This window comes from Leptomonas pyrrhocoris (genome assembly GCF_001293395.1).
Source record: "Leptomonas pyrrhocoris isolate H10 chromosome Unknown, whole genome shotgun sequence".
Lineage (NCBI taxonomy): Eukaryota > Euglenozoa > Kinetoplastea > Trypanosomatida > Trypanosomatidae > Leptomonas > Leptomonas pyrrhocoris.
In genome coordinates this window covers 618,143-633,676 of record NW_015438365.1, presented here as the reverse complement: position 1 = coordinate 633,676, position 15,534 = coordinate 618,143, and the positions used below count along the sequence as shown (strand labels likewise).

Genomic DNA, 15,534 nt, shown 5'->3' with positions numbered 1-15,534 from the left:
GTCGCGTCAGCCCCACGCCGCCAAGCGAGCCGCAGCGTCGCAGGGCAGGCAACGGTGCGAGCCGACGGAAGCGACGGCACAAACGACTCTGGCGTGCGGGCGAACACCATGGAGGACCGCATCCTCTTCAACAACTGTGTAGCCCAGGTGCAGCGCCACCTCAAAGCACATGCAGACTCCCCCAGCACGCTGCACACTCTGGCGTCCTATTACACCAAATCAGAGCCGTTTATCGAGGACCGCCCTTTCTGCGTGAGTCTGAGTTACTCGACGTTCCTTTTCCACATGCAGATGGCCCGCATCAGCGTCGGGGAGGTGGAGCTGTACGTGCAACTCATCACAAGTGTGCTTTCGCAGATTCCTGAAGACGCGCAGCTGACACACCCTTTCGTGCAGCAGGTGCTGCGTGACCACGTGTTTGGGCTGCCTTCGCCGACATGCCGCGGAGGAGCGCACGGTGTGGTGTTGCTGCCACCCCAGCAGTACCGCGCCTTCTACACCATAACCACCACCCTTATCTCTCTGGATGTGATGCCGCTGAGCATCGTGTACCAGTTCCAGGACCGTTTGGAAACATACTGCGAGTGCGCCTCCCCGCTGGTGGCCAACCGTGCCCTGGCGTTGCTGGTGCAGACGGTGAGCGACGTGCGCATGGAGGAGCAGGTGACGGCGCTGCAGTACGTACTCAAGACGAAGCCAGTGAAGATGAACGTCGACTTCTTGCTTGCCTGCTACGAGCGCCTGAAGCGTGCTGTGATGGACCCCGCGTACGGCCCGGCCTTCGGCCGAGCCCTCTCGATCCACTGCAGCGAGCTCTTCTTGCGGTTCCGCTCCCCAATCCGTCGCGAGTACGTGGAGCGCTTCCTCTACCCGAGTCTGTGTCACGGCGACATGGCCGCCTTCTTGCAGATCCCGGCGACCCGCAAGCACCTCATGCGCGAGCTGCTCTCCCAGTGCACGCCTGGCATGGGCACGATGAACCCCTTTTACATGTGTCTCTGTGCGGTGCTACAGTCCAGCTTCGACAACGAGACGGACGGCGCGCTGGAGACGGTGGCGCTGATCAACTACCGCATGCCCCACGCCGCCTACTTCGCCGCCACGCTGGCGGTGGACTCGCACATGTCGGTTTCGATGTTCGCCAAGGTGATCATCGCCCTGGCACGTGGGGCGGGCATGGCCATGACGGGCCGCGAGACCCCCGACGAGGTGGCCGCTTCCATCAACGCGAACCGCATCAGCGTGTACAACGTCCTCTTCTTGCTCCGCGAGGTGGTCCGCAGCTGCTCCGTGACCGCCTCGCGCAGAGCAACGGACATGCTGAAGGCGTTGCGGGTCGCCGTTGCCCCCAACACGATTGAGGCCCTGGGCAAACTGTCCAGCGAGGCCTTCGAGACGGTGAGCGACATCACGCTGGATCCCCAGCTGCTGTGCGCGGAGCTGGCGATGGTGCTGCATCAGGATCACATCGGCGAGGCCATGGACTCCGCCGTGGAGTACTTCCGTGACGTCACCTCCAAGTGCCCGTACTGCGCCGCGGCACGCAGCTCGTCCCTGCTGTGTCCAGTCAACGGCACCGTTCACGTGGCCGGGCAGTCGTCCGTCAGTCGCGTGCTCTCCACCCTATCCGAATGTGCCGGGATGAAGGCGGTGGAGGAGAAGCTGATCAGTTACCTGCGCGACCCCGCCATGCAGATGGAGAGCGCTGTGCACTACCTTATCTACCACATCATCGCGAACGGCGGGCAGCATCGCAACACGCTCTTCGTCGCGGTCGAGCCGTATGTGCGCAGCACCTTGCTTGCGCTGGTCAGCGCGGACCGCAGCGGCTCCCGCGGACTCGTAAGCAGCACGCAGAAGGCCAACGTACTCATGCTCCACGTGAAGCTCGTCACGCTCCTTGCCTCCTCGATTGACCCGTCGTACCTCGAGAGCATTCTGAAGGTCTTTGCGGAGCTGAAGCTGCGCAACAACCACGACGCACTGGCACTGTGGTACATGGGCAACGTGCTGCTGCGCAACTGCCGCGGCAACCTCGAGCTGCTCCCCACCGACCCACAAGAGAACAACTACTGCGTCGCCTACCCGGGGTGCGCGCCGTCCAGTGCGACCACGGCCGACAACGCCCAGCTGGTGCTGAAGCTCCTGCACCGCGCACACAGCTTCAGCCCGGAAATGCACAAGCTTGTGGGGTGCTGTGTCTGTAAGCTGATGCAAGACTTCAACATGCAGGCGCCGAACATCTGCAGCACGCTGCTTTCTTCTTTCGGCTTCCTGCCAGTCGGGCTCGAGTCGCTGAACACCTTCGCCCTTCCTGCCGGCGCCGGGAGCACCTTCTGGAGCTTCTTCCTGCAGCAAATGCGCCACTCTGCGCCTGCCCGCACGGCCTTTATGGCGACGCTCGCCAAAAGCATGTCGCTTCGCTTCCGCGTGGCGTCACCGGCAGGCGCCCTGGCGCTTTACGGGCCCGAGCCGACGGGGCACCTCTTCGCGATTATGGTGTACGAAGCCATGAAGCGCAACCCGCCACTCGCGCGCGTCCTGCTGTACATGTTGTCCCACTGGGTGAAGCAGGCCGATCACCCACCCGGCAAGTTCGCCTGTCTTCTCTACGTGTGCGTGCAGCTCATCACCGTCGTGGTGGACCGCGCGGAGGGCCCTGCCGGTGTCGAGGTGGAGGCGGAGACCCCTCAAGATCGGCAGCAGTTCGACGATGCGGTGAAGAAGGCGGCGAAGGTGCTCAAGACGCAGCAGCCGCGGCTGGACAAGTTGGTCCCGACGGCGCGGCGCGACAACGCGGAGTTTTTTCACCTGCTGCGGCGCCTGCGACGGCGGGTTCGACACGTCGTGGCGGTCGCCTCGGGTGAAATCGTCATCGACGACGGCGCAGATGAGGAGGAAGAGGAGTGCGAGGAGAGGGATGGGGCAGGTAGCGCGTACGCGATGCGGGAGCTGCAGAACGCGGCGGACGACAGCGTCTTCGACGACTACGCCGACGGCGACAACAACGGTGACGACTACGCGTTTGACGCGGCGGAGGCGGATATGCGTGACAGAGGTGAAAGCGCAGACGTCGTGTTTGGGCATCAAGGGACTCACGACAGAAGCGGCGGTGAGGGTGCTGCTGCTGCCCCAAGGCGCATGCGTCCTCTGCCACAAGGGATTTCCAGCATTCTGTTGTCTGGCACGCCGGAGAGTCGCCACGACTCCGCCGCTTCACGTCGGGGGCAGGGCGGCGGCGACAAGACGCGAGAGGACGCCGCGGACGACGCTGGAAGCTACCTTGTGGACGACGACCACAACAGCGGTGAGGAACACGGCAGTGATGAGCGTCTAAGGAAAGAGGGTGAACTTGCCAAGCATCACTCTCAACCCAACCACGACCCCTTCCAACAGCCACGCACCCGCTCCACCTCTCGCGGGGTGCAGACGGAGGACGTACCGTCAGCCAACGGCACCCCCGCACCCAATACATGTGCCGTACCTCACCGCAGCGTAGGCACCTCACCCATTCAACTCGATGCAGCGTCCGCCACATCTACAAAGCTGGCCAGGCAGCAACCAGGCGGCACACCCGGCACGACCGTCCCCACCCCCTCGTCTTCCTCGCTTTACCAGCAGCCGCATCGCTCGCACACACAACCGCCGGAGGACGCCGAGAAGGCGTCATCGGCGCGCGGGTCCACCTGGGTAGAGCCCGATCTCGCGGACTTCGTGAACGGCGACGCAACACCGATTGAGGCGCACGACGACGTGCCGCGGCTGCAGGCGACCGCCACAGGCGGCCGTGATGGCATTGTTCTGCCCTCCGGCATGGTGCTGGAGTACCTGCGCACCCATCAAGGCATGGACTCGCTGCGACACGAGCTGAACCAGTTTGACCAGCAGTGGATGGTGCAGCAGGTTGCCCAGTACGTCGCGCAGAACGGAGGCCTCGCCGGCACCGCGGCGACGACTGTGCCCACCCGCAGCACGAACAGGAATGGCGCTCCTCCGGTGGCATCCGTCGTGCAGTCAGTGACGGTGGAAGGCCGGGCTAACAACTACAGCCGCCCGCACGCCGATCCCGCTCAACTGGCACCGAGTCGCACCGTGCGCACGGAGGTGCAGATGATGGTGGGTGGCAGCTCGTCGCAGCCCACGCGTCCACCCGTGCAGGAGGAACAGCCGCGTGTGGCGGCTGCAGAAGATGACGAGGACACGGAGACGGATGTGGTGGACGGCGAGCACCCTATCCGTGCCGTCAGCGGCCCGCCTGAGGACGACGCCAGCAGAGGTCGCGACGTAGCGTGGAGTGAGGGGAAGCGGCGGCGTATGGAGGCGACGGCGCAAGCCTCGCCGGTTCCGCCGGTGTCCCCCGCCGGCGCCTTCCGCGGTCGCAACTTTTTTTTGAACCGCAACACACAGCAGCCGGTGGGCTCGACGCTGCAGGACATTCACTTCTTGCAGCGGCAGCAACAGGCGAATGTGCCGCTTCTCGCAGAAGCGCACGCGCAGCAGCAGCAGGGAGAGGTGAGCGACGGTGACCACGAGACCGACGGCCAAGCACCGCGCAAGACGCCGCATCACGGGTCGTCCTCCGGTGTCGCCAGCGAAGGTCTGCCACCCACCACGCCATACGGGCAGGTCATCCTGCCGACGTGGGTGGTGGAGCAGCGCAACGACACCGCCATTCGTGAGCTGCGGCAGGTGATGGGAGCGCACAATCCGAATAGCGCGCGCCTCTCCACCAGCGGCGGCAAACGCACGCGCATCCGCGGTAGTGGTGGTGGCGGTGACGCGGAGGCTAACAGCGGCAATAGCGCTGCGTGGTGGGCGGAGATGAGCTCGGCACCGATGCCGAACTACGCCGCTGATCCACAGTACTCGATGGAGCTGTTCTAGAGTGTATGCGCACACCTCTTTCTCTATTTGTGAATAAAGAGAAGAGAAGTGCACATTACACCTTCACACAACGGTTTTTGTTTCTTTTTTCCTCTCGCCAGTGCGTAGATGCTCAACATAGATGGCTGTGTCCTTTTCCTGTTTGTGTTGTTATTATTGTTTCTCTCTCTCTCTTCAGCTTTCAAAAATAGATCAGCTTTTTTGTTGTTTATTTCTCGCTCGCACACCGTCTCTATATGTCATTCCGTTAGAGGCTCTTTTCAAATTATGCCTTCCTGCCAAGCAAGCATGAAAGAGTGTCTTTTTTTGAAGTAGGCAAAAAAAGAAGAAAACACTGCAGGAGGGTACGGTCGTAGGTCGTAGGTCGTAGTTCGTGCAGGCAACGCTGACATGGACTGGCGCTGAATAAGAGGCCGATGCGTTTCTTGTGTGTTACGGCCGTTCTCTTCCAGTGGCGGTGCCCGATGGAATTCTAATGTGTCAGGGAGGGAATGGAGCGTCTTGACAACGAAGCGGGCGAGCGTCCCGCATGAACTGGTAAGACCGCTTTTGCTGGTTATTCCATTTCAGAATTTCTTCGTGCTCTCTTCCGGTAGTGCGAGGCGACGCGGTTTGAAACGCAGATAACCAGAAACAGAAAAGAACCCTTCATCCCCTCTCCCCACCACATCTTCCCTCCAACCTCTCTTCACGCCGCCATGGTGAATCTACCTTGACTCTTCCTGTCCATCGTTGCGTGCGCAATTGCATTCCGACGAGACAACCCGCCCACATACCAACTCTTTCCAAGTACACGGACTTTGTGTTGCGCTGAGCGACGAAAACTGCTCTTCTGATCTACATCTCTGCACACGTACGCAGCGCCGCTTCTTTTAAGGTGGGGTGACACCGCGTTAAGGTTGTCCTGCTGTCCGTCAACGAGGACAGCGAAAGCAAGTTTCCTTTGTTTTGTGTGTGTTTAGATCGGACTGTTGGCTTAACTCGTAAAGGGAAATCATCCATTCATGACGCCACTTGATGGCGGGGGTCGTGGTGCCTGCCGCGGTCGCCGTAGCGCGCTATTGGCGGGCTTTGTTGTAACCATGGTTTTGTGTGCATTTCCTACCGTGGCGGTGGAGGACCCTTCCCCGAACAGCATCATCTGCACCTGCCGCTGCTGCTACCAGGGCGGCTGCAGTGCCATCACAAACGTGTCCTGGTCCGTTGAAAGATGCAGCGGGTGCACAACGAAGGACTGCAACGACTACATCTCAAGTCAGGCGGTGCGGGCGGAGACGGCGCGTCTCTTCGAAGGCATTCAAGGCGAAAAGCCACTGACGAGTGGGGCGGTGGTGGTCGAGGAGTGTGCGGTCATCGCAGTGCTGGAGGCCGCAACGTGCACGACGAAGAGCTGCAAGCGCACCTCCACCATCAAGGCGGAATGCTACGACCGCAACGCGCCGCTCACCAAATACTCTGTCATCTTCTTTGTCCTGTTCACGATCTTCGCGGTGGTCTTCGGCATCATCAAGAATTACATTCCCGCTTTCCAGTCTCTCAATGAGAAGTACTTCAACTACTAAGGTACTTTGTCTTCGCTGTCTTTTTTTTGTTGCTACTGTCGTTGCACTGTGTCGGTGCGGAAGCTGTTCCTCACGACCGGCATATATATGTGTTCTGCGCCTTGTATCCTTATCTTTATCGGGACCCACGTCTTAGGCTACGAGCGCCACAAGCGAATACATACACACCTACCATGCGGAAGGCCGAAACGTCTTGCTGCTTTCCACTTTTGCCGGTTTCTGCTGGTGTCAGAGTTATCAAACCAGCGACAGCGATCAAAGTCCGGCGTAGAAAAGGAGAAAGAGTATTTCTGCTTTTGTGTTCTCTCCTTAAAAAGAAAAATAATATCCCTTTTTGTTATGCCCGATAGGTCGAGTCACGCGTGATTTTCATTTTTCTTTGCTTTCCACCACCGCCTCTCTTTGATTTCCTCTTCTCCCACGTTCACGCCAGACCGCAGGCTGACGTTCCACATCGCCGCTTCGTTTTCGTGCTTCCTGGCGATTACGCTCCGCCGCACTTACAAAGCAGCAAGCGTCAAATTGTAGGAGAAACGCGTGTTCGGTTTTCTTCCTTCGTCGACTTACACCCCAGCAGAATATATATTTGTGCTCCCTTCTCGGAGAAAAAGGCTGAAAGCGTTCCTCTTTATTTATTTATTTAAAGCTCTTCACAATGCAGCGTTATTTGATGAATACGTCGTACCTACAGGGACAACTCAAGTCCCTGTACGCGCTGCACAACAAGACTGTCAGCGACTACGGCGAGCTCGTGGAGAACCTCAACAAAGAGTGCACCGTCCTGTGTGACGTCATCCCCGGCTACCGCATCTCCAGCACGCTCGAGACGGAAGATGGCAACAATCAGCGTAAGCAAAAGGAGGTATACAACGTGCAGAAGCTCGAGCACGAAATCCTGACGCAGTACACCCACTTCCTGCAGCTCCTGCGCAAGCTGTCGCGAAAGTCGCACCCCGAGCAACAAGCCCTCGGTAGCCGTCTGTGCGCACGCCTCGTCAAGAGCTCCGCCCCGGACTTCAACCACGCAGACACGCTGCTCTCCCTTGCCGTCGACTTTGCCAATTGCAAGTCTCTGCGTGTAGCGCAGCCGTGCTTGACGGCGCTCGCGGAGCTCCTGGACGGGCAAAAGGTGTCGGATACGACAGAGCACGTGATTGGTGCCTTGCTGCGCATCGTACGCAAGCGCAGCTACGCCATGAACCCGAAACTGCTGAACCTGCTCCTGCACGTTCGCGTGGCGATGGTCGACGTGCACCGCGAGGACTTGGCCGAGGAGAAGGCGAAGAACAAGCGGTTGAAGAAGGAGGACAAGGAGTTAGCACGGCAGCTGCAGAAGTCGAAGGCACGCCGCGACCGCGCCGAAATCGCGGCGAAGCAGACCCGCATTGTCCACCGCATCTTCGTCATCTACCTCCGCGTCATCGAGGCGTCCAAGACGTGCTCGCAGGTGCATCAAACGAAGATCTTAGCGCCAACCCTGGAGGGACTGGTGAAGTTTGCGCCGCTCGTCAACGTAGACCTCTACCAGCAGCTGATGGAGGCGCTGAAGGACCTCGTGAAAGGGGGCGGCACGCGTGCCCGCCGCCACGTCTCCGGCCACGAGGGTAACGGCAGCGATAGCGACGCAGAGGACGCGTCGGGCGAGGAGACGTTGACGTCGGTCACGACGCGGCTACACGCGTTGGTGGCGGTGGCCACCCTTGCCCAGCGCGACGCCACGGCGACGGCATCGGAGTGGCGGGTGGACTTGAGCTACTTCCACGAGGTGCTCTTCCGCTGCCTTGGCGAGGCGCTCGAGATGCCCGTGGCGGAGTCGTCATCGTCGGCCAAGATGACGCGCGAGGAGGCGGACGAGGCGTCAAATGGAGACGCGGATGAGGTGGCGTCGCAGGGCTCGACATCCTCTGCCGGCTCGCTCTCTTCGCAGGCCTTCTCGATCGCGAACTCGATGGCACAGGGCGACTTTGTGCAGCAGAATGCGAGCCGGGAGTGGACTTTTCACGTCGGCCTCGTGCTGCGTGCGGTGGATCTGCTGGTGCTCACGCAGAAGCACCTGCCCGTTGCCCGCGTGACGGCGATTCTGCGCCGACTGATGCAGGCGACGCCGTCGTGTCCGCCGCACATCGCCATGGCCATCTTGTCCCTTTGCCACCGCCTCGTGCTGCGCTACCCACTCGCTGGCGGAGTCATTGTCGGCGGAAGCGACAACGTCATTGCCGGCCGCGGCGCCTACAACCCGGAAGCGCTGCAGACGGTGTCCGCCAACGCCGACAGCAGTTTTACCTGGGAGGTGAGTCTGCTCACCCGCAGCTACCACCCGACGCTACGGCAGGTGGCGGAGACGTTTTGCAGGCACTACGCAAAGGTGGCGAAGCACCAGCACGGCCAGGCAGCTGTGGCAACGAAGCAGTTGGACTCCTTAGGCCCCTACGAGGTGATGGAGGAGTACGACCCCTCCCTCGGCGACCTTAAGCCACCGGCGCCGCTGCCCGCTGCCATGAAAGCGGAGCTGCGGAAGCGTAAGCGTGAGGAAACGGAGGCGTAGCTTGTACGCACTCGCCGTCGCTTAAAAAGGGAAAGGAGGAAAATGGGTCGTGCAGTATTCCTGTCTGTCCGTAGTCGCCGTTTCTGTTTTTCATTTTTTCCTGTGCAATGATGCCGCGCTGTTTTTATCTTTTGCTTTTTAAGCATAACATCGCTTAAGGAATGGGGGAAGCACGAGAGAGCAACGCAGTCTACCAGTGCCGAGGACGGGCGGAGAAGACGCAACGGAGCACGTGAGGTGGAGTCGGTGCGTTTCTCCCGGGTGCGTCTGCGCTTTCTCGTTGCCGGGGTTGGATAACCGTTTAAATAATTGTATAGATAATAAATCGCAAGACAACAGCAACGTCTCATTTGAAAATGGATGATGATTGGCTAGCCAGTGGGCAGTACCTCTGATTTCGCTGCTTGGGGGTGGAGTTTTTTTTTTCTTGGCAACGTGCTGATGCGCATCTTGATGAGAGGTTCGGGAGTCGGAAAAATGTGGGTTCAGTTTTTTTTTTCTTGGGAATGGCCACGCGTGAACCTCCCATGCGTCGCAGGTGTCTACGCGGAAAGCCTGGCGTGCAGCGTCAACGACCCGCTTCCGCCTGTGTCTTCTGCGAGGGAACAAAGCATGCTTTCACGGTGCATGTTCCTACACGCGACAAAACATTACTGTGCTCCCTTTCCTTTCCTCAACTGGGTTTTCCAGCATCGGTGCTTACACCCAACCGTTACTTCAATCTTGTGTAGCTTAGAATAGCGGCAGCCACAAATAACACATAGCAGGCATGTCGTGTCAAGCAGCGACGCGAGAGCTCACGGCCGAGGCGCTCTTCGAAGGCCTTCTGCGCCTTCCTCCTTTCCACTACGCTCACCTGACAAACGAGAACACCAACACCACGGAGCTTATCCTCGGCCCGATGACGCGACCCATCGCGTCGCACGAGACGATCACGCAGCCACCGACAAGTTTTGTCATTTTACGCCCCACGCAGTTCTGCCGCATCGCCAATCCACACCGCACCGCTGTGAACCCCGCCACCGGTGCGGTGGAGCCGGTGAGGGACGCCTATGGGCAGGTGGAGGTGCACTCGGGCGAGGAGGAGTACCGCTGGCACGTCGCTCCCTTCCCTTTGTACCCTGAGGAGCGTCTTGTGGAGGTGGCGGAGTTGAGAGTGCTGTCTGCCACAGAGGCGTTGCAGATTGTGGCGTTGGCGGCCTACGACGCGCAGCCGAGTGGGGCACACTCCTCTGTGTCGTCTTCGCCCGCCTCGGCCTCCGGCGTGCAGCGGCGCGAGGCCGGCGAACGGTTTTTGTTCTACGGTCCGGGCACCTACTATCCCCGGGTGGAGGAGCGAGTGGAGGAGGTAGTGTCTGGACGTGTCGTGAACCGCGGGACAGGACTGTGGTGCCGCACTTCGGAGACCTTTACTGATCGCGACACGGGGATTGAGCACTACGTGGGCGAGCAGTACGTGCGTTTGAAGGAAGGGATGTGCTTTCTGGAGTCCTTTGAAGCATATCTCTCTACGCAGGAAGGTACGGCGCTGACGAAGGAGGATGGCCTCCACGTGAAAGCTGTGAAGGCGTACACCGACCCACGCTCGCCGTACTGCGAGCAACGCGTAGTGCGCAAGGCGGGCGAGGTGTTCCTCGTGACAGGTGAGACGTGCCCGTGCTTTGTGCCGCACCCTTACGATCGAGTGCTGAAGCGCATTCGACGAACGTACCTTTCTGCCTCGCAGTACGCCGTCGTGCTCGACTCTGCCGTCGGGACTGGCCCGAACGCTGCCAAGGCACGCAAGGTGGTCACCAACACCTCCTTTTTCCTGAAGCCGAGTGAGAAGCTAGAGAGCGGACGCTGCCGCAATGCCTTCCTGCTGTCCGAGCACCAAGCCGTGTTGGTCGCTGCCACCGGCAACTTCACGGACCTCAGCGGCGACCCATCCGTGGAGCGCTACGAGGGCGACCGGTGGCTGGTGCGCGGCCCGTGCTCCTTCATCCCTAACGATTTCATGCAGGTTGTGCCCGATGCCAAGACGAAGGCGGAGGTGCGCTGCCGCTACTTGCTAGGCGAAAAAGAGGGTCTCTACGTGCGCGACACTGTCACGGGCGTCGTGCGGTGCGTCCCTGGTCCCTGCAGTTACATGCTGGCGGCCGAGGAGGAGCTGTGGGAGAAGCCGCTCTCCGCGCAGGTGGAGCGCCACCTCGCCCAACTCATCAGCCACAGCGCATACATCGAGCAGGAGGGCGATCGGCCGCGTGCCGCGCTGCACGGGCAAACGGACCGCGCCGTCACGTACTCTACTCCGCATCGCAGCGTGACGCAGCTTTTTAACTACAAGACTCAGGTGACCCGCATTGTTTTCGGGCCGGACCGGGTGCTGCTGGAGCCGGACGAGGCCTTCACCGTCGTCTCGCTCTCCGGCTCGCCGTGGGACCCGGCGAATCCCAACAAGTGTCTTCCGAAGCAGCCGAACCACATCACCGCCCTGCACCTCTTTCTCGGGCCGTCCAACATGACTGATGTCGTCCACGTCGAGACACGCGACCACGCCCAGTTGGCGCTGCAGCTCTGCTACGACTGGTACTTCGACGTCGCCCGCGGCGACACGCCCACGGCGAAGCAGTGCTTCAGCGTCAACGATTTCGTAGGGGACTGCTGCTCCTACATCGCCAGCCGCATCCGCGCTGCCGTCGCCTCGATGCCGTTTGAGGAGTTCCACAAGAACAGCAGCCGCTGCCTGCGCAACGCCGTTTTTGGCGTGCACCCCGAGACGGGGCTGCCGAAGGAGGTGCTGCGCTTCCCTTCGAACCACCTCGTCATCACGTCGGTCGACACGCAGGAGATGGAGGTGCTGGACGAGCGCACGCGGCAGGGACTGCAAAAGTCCGTGAAGATGGCGATTGAAATTACCACTCGCGCGCAGGAGGCGGAGGCGCAGCAGGTGGCCATGACCCGCGAGCAGCAGGCGCACGGCCGGCTGGAGCGGCAGCGGATGCAGGACCAGGTCGCGAACGAGGCGCAGCGCCGTGTGCTGCTGAGCGCCGAGAGCAGCGGGCTGTCCATTGTGAGCATGGGCAAGTCCAGAGCCGTCGCCGAGGCTCTGTCGACGGCCTCGTGCATTGAGGGGGAGGCGGCGCTGGAGGCCGCCAGCGTGCGCGCCGCCAAGGAGCAACTTCTGTACACGACCATGGCGGAAATGCAACAACGAAAGAAGCAGCTGCTGGCGGAGCAGGAAGCGAGGGTGGCGGCGATGACGCAAAAATACGACAGGGAGATGCGAGAGATCCACCACACGCTGATGGGCGCTGTTGTGGCCGCGCTCGGGCCTGACACGATCGCGGAGATGGCCCGCGCCGGCCCGGAGCTGCAAGCGAAGCTCCTCGCGAGTTTAGGCTTGGAAGGCTACCTCGTGACGGACGGCAGCTCCCCGATCAACCTCTTCAAGGCTGCTGATGGCATGGTGGGTCACTGATAGCGCAGCTGTCGCTACACGTGGTAGTTTTTTTTTGTGCAGGCAGGTGCAGAGTTCGCGGCATCCGTTTCCTTTCCTGCCAGCCATCACGCTTTTTTATTATTATCGTACTTTATCGACCGTTAATGAATAAAAGGGATTGTGTCTCGTGGTATATGAAGCCTCGGAGGAATTAACGGCGGCGGGGTGTGTGTGTGTGTGCCATGAACACACACCTTGCATGTGTCGTTGTTTGCCAGCAACTGTACCCCTCAGCATTTGCTTTACTCAAGGCTTCCTCGTTTCTTCTGTTGCGGCGAAAAAAGGAACAACAGCGATGGGCCACGAGGGACGTAACATAACTTCACGCATGCCGCAGACCAAGGGTTTTTTTTTTTCATCGCTTTATGGAACATCGCAGTGGTCTTCACCTCAGTTGGACCGTTTCGCATGGTTGCGTTGAGTGTTCCGTTTTCCCTTTTTACTGGCCGAGCGCACGGTGAATTCCACTTTGTGGAGAAGGTGTCTTGCTTCTTCTCCTTTTTTTACATTTCATCCCTCCTTTACTGCTTTGCTGTAGCTGCAGTCTTCTCAAAAAACACAACAAAAGTCAAACAGGAGAGACACAGGTATTCATTACCAGCGCATCTGAACGGCGCATTTTTTCTTCTGCTTTCACGCAGTAGCCCATGGTGGGAATCCGGTCACGGCGTACCGTGGAAGCCCTCGCTCTCAGCAAGCCCCCAATCTTCCTCTGTTCTCGTTTCATAAATGAATGACGGCAAGTGATCAGCTGCAACACTTTTTGCCTGTGTGATGATGATGCCGCCGAAAGGAGTGTGCTCGCTGCACCTCCTCTTTCCTCTCTCCTTCTCTCATCTTCGTTTCTACGTTTTCAACCCACTTGGGCTCTCGAATACTCCACATTCTCGCTTTTTTTTTTGCCGTCACATTTGTCTCCAATGCCCTTTTTCTGATCTGGGAAGCATAAGCAGCAGGCGGAGAAAAGCACAGCGACGTAAAGGCAAGCCAACACAGAGGCTGCGCCGCCTCCTCTCTCCCTCTCTTGTTGAGTGGTGCACGTTCGCTTGCTGTAGCGACAAGTGCCGTCGTCTCTCTCTCTCAAAGAAGTTCCTTCTTTTTGCTGTGACTTGTTATAAGCCTCACGATGCTCCGCCGCTCCTGCCCGCTTGCGAAGAACCTGTCGTCGTACGCGACGAAGGGCACGATGCGCGGTGGCATCCCTCGCATCTACTACACCTGGATGAAGCCCGGCAGCGCCACTCGACGCCGCTTCGAAAAGATGCGCAACCCCTTCGTGAACCTCGAGACGGGCACCTCGTTGTACTTCCGCGACACGCGCGATTCTGCGGAAGCCGTTGCCCACGCTGCCGATAGCAAAGGCCTGAAAGGTATGGACAACGGGGTCGACCTGTACAACGAGTACAAAATCGTACCCGACCTCTACCCTGAGGGATTCCAGTGGAAGCACAAGCTGAACACCGAGTACAACCAGTGGCGCTCGAACACGTGGCTGACGCCGGAGCTCATTCCACAGGAGCACCGTGGCCGCTTTCTGTGTAACTTCCAGCTGAACGTGGTCGCCTACGATATGCGCGTGGTCAAGTTTAGTCCAAAGGATCATCGACAGTGGATCTACTGTGTGCTTTACGTGGGCAGCGGCAAGGGCATCGCCGGCTGGGGCCGTGCCGTTGCGCCGAGCACGCAGGAGGCACGCAACGAGGCGATCCGGCAGGCGTTCTCGAACATCATCGCCGTGGACTTGGAGCAGGAGGGTCCGATGTACCCCGTGCGCATCAACGCGGACGGCGCGCGGGTGCTGCTCTACCCGGCCCGGCGCATCGTGGCGAACTTTCGCGTTGCGGACATTCTGTGTGCCTTTGGCTTCCAAAATGCAGGCTGCAAGATCAACCTGCGGCCGGTCAACAACCCGCGTGCGCCGACACACACGGTGGAGGCCGTCTTCGAGGCCGTGAAGGCGCTGCGCAGCGTGAGCGAGATCGCGGCCAGCCGTGGCAAGGTGCCGCACAGCCTCGTCTACAACATCTACCCCTACTTGGAGGAGATACGACGGCGCAAGGGCATGATGGCGATGCACCCGCCCGGCAAGGACGGCATTTTTATGCCGGACCGCGTCGTGGACAATCGCATGCCGGACCATCTGAAGAAGGGCTACTACGACGACGTCTACTGGAAGGACTTCTTCGCGGGCAGTAAGGAGCAACTGAATGAGCCGAAGATGGGCATGCGCGGCGATGAGCTGCGCGCGCAGCTGGCGGACGCGCAGAGCCACAAGGCGAAGCGGACGAAGCGCCGTACCTTAGACGACGTGCTGCGACGACTAGGCAAGACAACGAAAGACCTCGGCCCGCTGCAGGTGGTGAACCCACGCCTGGATGCAAAGCTGCCGACGCATGTGAAACGAAATTATCTGCTTCATTGAGACGGAAACGTGGCTGTGTGTGTGTGTGTGTGTATCTGTAGGTGCGCTGATTCTTGCAGTTGTGACGTTAGTGTTGATGATGATGACGTTGGTGATGGTGGTGATGGTGATCATCATGCTTTACAATTGGTTGTTTCCACAAATTTTCAACGCACCCCCACAAAAGAAAAGAAAAGTAGCAATGATACAAACATAAGAACCGGGGTAATGGAAACAATGCAACGGACGCCTGGGAAGCGGTGAAAAGGATAAGATATTGTTTTGTTCTCTTTCACGTTGTGCAGAGTGGTTACGCGCGTAGCTGGCTGGTTTGACGGCTTACCTTCTCTTCGGAAGGCGCGATGGTTGAAGAAGACAAAAGATGATCGTCAAGCTTCTTGTTCTTTTGGGAACCACCACCATTATGTTTCTGATACCACGGGGGAGCGACAGAAAGAGAGGGAGAAAGGAAAATTCCGACCTGCTGTACACTACATCCCTCAATTGCCCTATCCACCTTGAACGCTTCTCCTACATATTGCTCGACGGACACAATGATCTTGCCTTTCACCGTGCGCTGGTGTTTCGTATGTTTACCATCATCCCCAACTACCACATCAAAATGACAATGGTTTCGACTTTCACTCCCTCAATACATAAA

At 59.3% G+C, this 15,534-nt stretch overlaps 5 protein-coding genes across 6 annotated transcripts in view; all 5 read left to right on the top strand.

The window, feature by feature from the left end:
- ABB37_05118 (hypothetical protein) overlaps positions 1 to 4,884 on the top strand; it is a gene marked incomplete at its 3' end in the record, with an annotated part of 5,832 nt that extends 948 nt beyond the window's left edge. The window contains exon 1 of the mRNA XM_015803044.1: positions 1 to 4,884. This exon is cut by the window's left edge and continues 948 nt beyond it. Within this exon, the coding sequence (XP_015658560.1) occupies positions 109 to 4,884 (4,776 nt within the window). The 5' untranslated portion in view covers positions 1 to 108.
- A 789-nt stretch (positions 4,885 to 5,673) lies between these two features.
- ABB37_05117 (putative endochitinase) lies at positions 5,674 to 6,446 on the top strand (the record flags this gene model as incomplete). The annotated part of the gene is made up of 1 exon (XM_015803043.1): positions 5,674 to 6,446. Exon 1 carries the CDS (start codon positions 5,889 to 5,891, stop codon positions 6,444 to 6,446), a length of 558 nt encoding a protein of 185 aa, XP_015658559.1. The 5' UTR covers positions 5,674 to 5,888.
- Positions 6,447 to 6,878: 432 nt separating this feature from the next.
- ABB37_05116 (hypothetical protein) lies at positions 6,879 to 8,991 on the top strand (the record flags this gene model as incomplete). Its single annotated transcript, XM_015803042.1, has 1 exon — positions 6,879 to 8,991. Exon 1 carries the CDS (start codon positions 7,102 to 7,104, stop codon positions 8,989 to 8,991), a length of 1,890 nt encoding a protein of 629 aa, XP_015658558.1. The 5' UTR covers positions 6,879 to 7,101.
- A 689-nt stretch (positions 8,992 to 9,680) lies between these two features.
- Positions 9,681 to 12,451, top strand: ABB37_05115 (hypothetical protein; the record flags this gene model as incomplete). 2 transcript variants are annotated; one of them, XM_015803041.1, is made up of 1 exon in its annotated part: positions 9,681 to 12,451. In XM_015803041.1, exon 1 carries the CDS (start codon positions 9,761 to 9,763, stop codon positions 12,449 to 12,451), a length of 2,691 nt encoding a protein of 896 aa, XP_015658557.1. In that variant the 5' UTR covers positions 9,681 to 9,760. The 2 variants fall into 2 exon arrangements, with proteins under 2 accessions (XP_015658557.1, XP_015658556.1); XM_015803040.1 differs by having other exon boundaries at positions 9,722 to 12,451.
- A 964-nt stretch (positions 12,452 to 13,415) lies between these two features.
- ABB37_05114 (hypothetical protein) lies at positions 13,416 to 14,894 on the top strand (the record flags this gene model as incomplete). Its single annotated transcript, XM_015803039.1, has 1 exon — positions 13,416 to 14,894. The coding sequence occupies exon 1, from the start codon at positions 13,599 to 13,601 to the stop codon at positions 14,892 to 14,894; it is 1,296 nt and encodes a 431-aa protein (XP_015658555.1). The 5' UTR covers positions 13,416 to 13,598.
- Between the last annotated feature and the right edge of the window lie 640 nt (positions 14,895 to 15,534).